We start from the raw sequence: 7771 nt of genomic DNA on the forward strand, positions 1-7771 counted from the left end.
AAGTGTTACTAATTAAGCCTTGGCATGCATGGGCCCTTAATTATAGAAGTTAAAAACCATCCTGGGAATTCCCCAGGCAGGGGTAATAGTCATTATAAACCACTCAATTTATTTCTTTATGTTTGTGCATAGTAGTAATGATGGATAAGTGACAGCATAATATAATTTTGTTCATAGTAGTTGCTGTTGAACTATTCATTGCTATAGGTTATGCTCATCATTTTGCCTAATAATAATAGGGTATATTTTTTTCTGTAATGTATGTATTAGTATTACCAATTGTTATATATGCTTTATAGTCCCTTTATTTTTCTATTTATTTCAGAACCACATTCCCATCCATCGTTACACACCTTTATTATATGGTAAGAATAAAGAGGCGACCAAGTGGACACTCAGCATTGAAGTCTTTATCATATTATTATATTTTTATTGAATTTTCATTGTGATACCATTCAGTGTTGCTACATTCATTACATTGGTTTTCATGGACTGTTTCCATCTTTGCCCTTTTCTTGTTGTAAGTCTTACATAAATATGGCTAACATTGAAATTGCAACAAATGGCCTATTACAACGCCTTCATGTCAGAAGTGGGCCTGGTACGCCAGTAGATATCCATCATTGTACATGAAGATCTGTCTGTTGGTGGGGTTGTAGCTCAGACTGGCCACTCCTTTAGCAACCTTCTCCAGTGGCAGTGCTAGTGAGTTGTCCTCTTTACCCGTTGCTGTGTCGAAGGCGTAGAAAACTTCCTCACGGTATTCGTCCACATATCGAGTGGCATACAGCACGCCGCACACCATGAAAGCATTAGTTGCTGCCTTCTTGAATAGCCTCGTCGCCCACGTCTGTGTCACATTGAGTTCCTCACCTTCACTGTCCCAAACTAGCCGGCTCACCACTAGATTACCATGGTTACCCACGGTGGCATATATGGCCCATAGTCCTGTCTCATCTGCCTCTATGTCCACATCACTATTGGCACGGCACTCATAGTAGCAATAGGGGAACTTGTTGTTGAAACCCACTCCGATGCCTGGAAGTGTTACACGTTTAACGATGTTGGTGTTGAGGTCATAGCGGCAAACATCTGCAGAGCGGTAACAGTGATAGTACAGTGCTTCCCCGTATAGGACGGCGCTGGGACCCTCGATGGCGTCGGCGTGGGTGTATGATGGAGCAAAGGTATAGTCCTTGTTGTTGACAGAGGCCATGAAGTCCTCGTAGGTTTGGTACATGCGCAGAGAGTTTCCCCAGATGTGGCCGCTGAGCAGAGGCAGAACCCAGTAGCTGCTCATCTGTGCCAAGCTGTCCATCTGGGCCTGTTTTCCCCATGAACCAGAGATGTAGCTCTTACCGTAGGGACTGACCTTAGTCATGACAGGATCGCTGATGTTGGTCATCAGACCTTTGAGGCAGTACTTTTGCTGTCCTGGAAACAGAGAGAGATGAGAAGAGACTTAGGATGAGGTGATGTACAGTACAGCTCTGCAGAGAATCATTAAATAGCACAAAATAATCACTACCGCTAATTGCTACCTTCACTTGACCTGCCCTCATACAGATCCTGATGCCTACCATGGGCCACATCCCACCCTGGCAACCACATTTTCATTCTGCTGCCCTCTAGAAGGCGCTGTAGGTCTATTAAGACCCGCACTTCCAAAACACTGAACAAATTGTACCCATCAAAGAACTGAACTCTGTCAAATAAATCTATGAAATATTATCCTGGCCAAGTGCAATAATGTACAGATGAACTCTGACCACAACTAGTGCAATAGACTATTTTATATGCATATTCTTACACTTAGACTTGTTTTATACTCAGTGTATCTTATTAATGTGATGAATAATGTGCCACATGTGTGTTTATTTTTATTTTATATTATTAATTGTCATACCACTGAGACACACTAAATTTCATTGTACAGCTGTGCAGTGACACATGAAGGCATTCTATTCGACTCTATTCTAGGCAGGTCTAGATAAATATTATTGTCTCTTTGTCTTTATGCCCATTTTTGGTGTTCTAGCATCTTTATAAGAGAATTGTAACTGTAATGAAAACATGGACGAAATGCTTTTCTCAACAGAAACACACAGCTAAGGTGGATGTTCTTTTTCACCCTGATTACTGGCTACAGGTTGTCAGCAAAAAGTCTTCAGAGCACTGGATGCAGCACTTGCTGCTGCTCATTACGCTTGCTGCTGTGAGTGTACAGTAATAACTGATGGTGACTCAGATAGAGCATATCAACATTTTTAGTTATTAACTCTTCTCCTCTCTCTTCTGGATTTTGGCACAGTCACACAGTCCAAGGACACTGTTTAGAAAGAAAAGTAAGTCTAAAGTGGAAATTATGCCCCTGCTTCTTACACAGTGATGATTTTCAAGAAATTAAATATGGAGGTTTTCTTGGTTCAAACTTGTAAGAAAGCCTGAATAAAAACCACTAAGTTTGTTTCCCCTGCCTCCTTTGTAAACCAGTAAATTTTTTTTATAATATATTGGGGAAATTACAAATCCAAGCCAGAAGATGTCAGAGTCCTTAGACATAAAAGATATAAAGCTCTTCTAAGCATTTGCAGAAAGTTGTCATACACATATTTACAGGTTTATCGCATTCATTATTTCACATGTTGTGATTTCTTGTGACTTTTTTTTTTGTTTATTCTTGCATGCCGCAAGAATAAACAAAAAAAAAAAGAAGATATTTCCTTAGATTCTCCCGCCACAATTCCAATCATGCTTTTTTGACAGGCAGCACCCATTTTCCTTTTCTTCCCTGTCAAACATCTGTCCATATTATACTTGTTGTGTTGAATAAGTTTTTTGATGACCTGAATCTTGAAAGGCTGTCAGGCATCAAGCCTCAATTTTCTTCAGACCTTGATTTGAGAACCAGTGTCATAAGAGGTGCCAGGTATGGACCACAGGATACACACCTGGCCAGGTGTACATTTTCAGTCAGCTTTATGGATGGAAATGACTTTTGAATTGGCTTTGAATCTTAAAAAAATAATCAGTTCCTGTAACATTTTAATGGCAGGACAATATTTTGAATGTTCATGTGATTAATGGACAGAGATACAGCCAAATCAACTTCAATTTCTTTAAAGGGGAATTTCTCTACACTGCAACACACACACACACACACACACACACACACACACACACACACTTACCTTTGAAGTCTTTGGGGATTGACTTGCAGTATTCAGCACTGTTTTTCAGGTAGCGCAGTTTGTCTTTAACAGTCTTCATGTTAATTGTGTCTGACGTTGTCATCCTGTCTACATCTCCACGCAATTTAACCACCTAACACAAACACACACACAACATTGCATACAGGCAGAGCACATATGTGCATATGTTCTCAGTTATGTTTCTTCATATGTATTCTCTTGATGTATCACAAAACATCAGTTGGGTATTTTATGTTTTAGCTTGATGAAATTACACCATAACGAAACATAATTATAAGGATTGTTATTCATACTATTATATTATTTTATTATTGCTGTTTGTGCTGTACCTCTTTGGAGAGTTTCCGTGTTTGGCCGTTGTTTAACTGGCTGTGGATGGCAGTTATGTCTGTCTCCAGCTGACTGAGCTCCCGTCCTAACAGGCGCAAAGACAAGGCTGTGTATACGCCCTGGTCGTGCAGATACTGGTAGGGCTCTAGCCGAGCCGTCACATTCTCAACCAGAGCATAGATCTGAGGGAGACGTTGACTCGACAACTTCACCTGCAATGCACAGATTCCTGTGACCTTTCGTGACAAGTCAGTGTATTTATAGGATTCCACTTTCAAGTTCATATAGGTTCCTATAAGTTCTTTTCCTCGTTTTCATCAGCTACTTTTTCTTCCCACAGTCACAAGACAGTTCCTGAAGAGTCTGAAATTCTGATAGTAGTTATAATAATTGCAATTACTGAATCCAAAATGTCACATTGGAATATATTATTCTAACCAGCACAGTACTGTATCTGTCAGTGTATCCATATAACCAATCAAGTCAGAGGTCGAATTGGACTGGACCGAGTCTGTATTAAAGACCACAATGTAAAATGATGCTGGTTGACCTTGGTTCCTACCTGTTCCTGCAGGTTGTTCAAAGATCCTTCGCAGGACAGAACTTGCTGATGCACGGCCTCGTACTTCACAACAGGGAACGACCACATGCTGGAGTTTACCGCACACACACATGAGTCATTGTTCTTCCGACCCCACAGACGCTGAGCCTGGCCATCATCCTGCAGTCACACATGTAGAAAATATATAAAATAAATCAAATAATATAAAATAACACCGATGCTGTATATAGATTTACAAATGGTAAAGGTTAGTAAAGAGACTGCAACAAAAAAAGAACCAAAAAAGTCTTAAACCAATGTAATGAAGTGCTATATCTTCCACTTTTATCATTAGTTTGTATTAGAAGGATATCGAGATTAACTCACGGTAAATGACAGCAGTAGTAGGAGCAGCAGCATATTTAGAGCTGGAGAAATGAACAGTGGACTGACAATGACAGACTGTTAGTACTGGAATTACCAGCCATCCTCTTTCCTCTAATACACTTAATTACAGCACACCTTTTGCTGACACAGCCTTAAACCACTCACATGGATGTGAAACTCTAAAAATATGAAAACTTCACCACCCTTGTGGTCAACCAGAAGGGTTTTGCAATACCTTCTACAGTGTTATTTCCCGTTTAAAAAAATGCTTTGCAACACCCAATGTTAGCAAGTAGGTGTCATAAAACACTGTAATGTCTGAATATGTGAGATGGCAGCAGACCTAAATTAAAAGTTAAATCAATTAAGAAGACAGTCTCAGGGCAGGGTACACCCTGGACATCGCCTGTCTATCACAGGGCTGACATATAGAGACAAACAAACAATCACTCACATTCACACCTACAGGCAATTTAGAGTCACCAATCAATCTAATGTGCATGTCTTTGGACTGTGGGAGGAAGCCAGAATACCCAGAGGGAACCCACACAGGCACAGGGAGAACTTGCAAACTCCACACAGAAAGGCCCCAGGCCCGGATTCGAACCCAGAACCTTCTTGCTTAAATTCTTAAGGAACTGTTTAACAGTTACTTTAACAGTTTAATGGCAGGAAACTTGAGCAGTCCATGATATTCTGTGAAAAGCCTCACTAACTGCTGTAGTTAAGCCTGACATATTTCTCAGGAGTCTCTTTTTTCACAAAAGTGGTTCTTCAGTAGACCTCCATGTTGACACCAGATGTGACCGTTGGGCGATTTGATGCAAACCTCTGTTTTTCATGTACATTCGCAACCTTTTTGTCTCTTTGGAAGGAATATAATATCTTGTCTCTTGTTCAGTTAAATATGATTTGGTCTGTTTCAACTGATGCAAGTTTATTGGTATCCCAGGATACGGTGAGCCAACTGACACAGAGCGGGTCTGAGGCAGTAGACTGACCCAAAGTGTAGGGCAGGGGGACAGTTATACAGTTCAAGACAATGGGATGGACAACTGTATGTGCATATACCTGGGGTTACAGATATTTGGTCAGACAGGAAAGGAAATTAGAATGTAAATGTAAATGTACTTTATTTATAAAGCCCTTTTCAACAATCCTTTCGGTGTACCAAAGTGCTTTACAACAGATAATAAGTGAAGAGATAAATAAATGAAAAACAATAAAAATAAAAAAATAAAATAAAAATAATAATAATAAAAGAACAATAAGAGCAATAAAATACAACAAAATTGATTAAGATAAGATTGTGAAAAGTGTTGTCATACTACTGTGTATTGAAGGCCATCCTAAATAGGTGGGTTTTTAGGCTAGCTTTGAAGCGGCCCAGGTCAGGAATAAGACGAATCTCGGTGGGGAGCTTATTCCAGAGCCTAGGGGCAGCAACAGAAAAGGCTCGGTCACCCCAGTGTTTGTATTTGGATCTGGGCACGTCCAGCAAAAGTTGAATTGTTGACCTCAGAGGTCTACCAGGATTTCGGACAGTTAAAAGATCAGATAAATACGATGGGGCAAGGCCGTTGAGAACTTTAAAAACAAACAATAAAAGTTTAAAATCAATTCTATAACGGACAGGCAGCCAGTGAAGAGAGTTAAGAACAGGAGTGATGTGCACCCGTCTGTTAGTGTTGGTTAAAAGACGGGCAGCAGTGTTTTGCACAAGTTGAAGGCGACCGAGAGAAGACTGGGAGACACCGACATAAAGCGCATTGCAGTAGTCTAACCTTGAGCTTATTAGTGCATGGATGGCTTTCTCAAGGTCGTGACGGCTTAAAAACATTTTAACTTTGGCCAGGAGACGCAACTGGAAAAAGCTAGTCCTGACAACATTGTTAATTTGTTTGTCAAACCTCAGATGACTGTCAAAGGTCACTCCCAGATTTCTGACCGTTGGACTGAGCTTTGAAGACAAGGTGCCAAAGCCAGCTGTCACAGTATCCCCAAACACAATACATTCAGTTTTATCATCATTTAGATGAAGAAAATTTTGTGCCAACCACTCCTTAATGTCAGCAATACAGTCAAACAGAAAACATTGTGCACTGTTACTATTAGGCTTCACTGGCAGGTAGATTTGTGAATCGTCTGCATAACAGTGAAAAGAAAGGTTGTGCCTGGCTATAATTGACCCAAGTGGTAGCATGTACAATGAGAAGAGTAAAGGGCCAATAATAGATCCTTGTGGGACTCCAGAACAGAGGGGAGCGCTGGAAGAGGCAAGGTCACCAACCATAACGGAGAAGGTTCTACTGGACAAGTAAGACGAAAACCACTTCAATGCAGTGCAGTGGATGCCAACATAGTTACTGAGACGTGAAAGGAGGACTGCATGGTCCACCGTGTCAAATGCTGCTGTGAGATCAAGCAGCACCAAGACAGCAGGGCACTTGGCATCCACAGACAGAGCAATGTCGTTGTGCACCTTTAACAGTGCAGACTCGGTGCTGTGCCGAGCCCTAAACCCAGATTGAAACTTCTCAAGAACAGAATTATCCTCAAGAAAGGACTTTAATTGCATAAAAACAACTTTTTCTAAAACCTTAGAAAGACAGGGCAGATTGGAAACAGGTCTAAAGTTTGATAAAACTGAGGGGTCAAGATTAGGCTTTTTAAGAAGGGGCCTGACCACAGCATGTTTAAAGGCATTTGGGACAGTTCCTAATCTAAGGCAGGAATTTATTAAAACCATGAGACTGGGTCCCACAGTATTAAAAACCATTTTCAACAATTTGGCCGGGACAATATCCACTGGGCAATTTGTAGGTTTCAGAGATTTCACAACGTCACAGAGAGAAGAAAAGGAAACCAGCTCAAACTGATCAAACACGGCAGAATGAGCTGGGGCAACAGGTAGATCCTTATTTGTACTCATAATAACACTCTCATTATTGACTTTTCTGACAGACTCCACTTTGTCAACAAAATAATGAAGAAAATTCTCACAAGTGGCTATTGATACATCAGTCACAGCAGAAGTGCATGGGTTAACAACAGCGTTAATTGTATCAAATAACACCTTAGGACAATGACTGCTGCTAGAAATAATATTAGAGAGGTACTGAGATTTTGCTTCGCGTACAGCTCTATGATAATCAGTGACACAGTCCTTTAACATTTCCAGCGACACATGCAGTTTGTCCTTCTTAAATCTCCGTTCTGCCTGCCTGCAAAGTCGCCTGATGGTGCGGGTGGTGGTGTTCAGCCAGGGGTCCGTTCTTGGCTTGGCAGATTTCTGCCTAAA

The 7771-nt window shown here is 40.8% G+C and overlaps 1 protein-coding gene across 1 annotated transcript; it reads right to left on the bottom strand.

The window, feature by feature from the left end:
• Positions 1 to 401: 401 nt before the first annotated feature.
• LOC130175729 (olfactomedin-like) lies at positions 402 to 4610 on the bottom strand. The gene is made up of 5 exons (XM_056386244.1): positions 4471 to 4610; positions 4105 to 4263; positions 3542 to 3754; positions 3192 to 3324; positions 402 to 1434 (listed from the first exon to the last, which is right to left on the bottom strand). Exons 1-5 carry the CDS (start codon positions 4501 to 4503, stop codon positions 587 to 589), a joined length of 1386 nt encoding a protein of 461 aa, XP_056242219.1. The 5' UTR covers positions 4504 to 4610; the 3' UTR covers positions 402 to 586.
• Positions 4611 to 7771: the final 3161 nt, after the last annotated feature.

Source organism: Seriola aureovittata, chromosome 10 (assembly GCF_021018895.1).
Source record: "Seriola aureovittata isolate HTS-2021-v1 ecotype China chromosome 10, ASM2101889v1, whole genome shotgun sequence".
NCBI lineage: Eukaryota > Metazoa > Chordata > Actinopteri > Carangiformes > Carangidae > Seriola > Seriola aureovittata.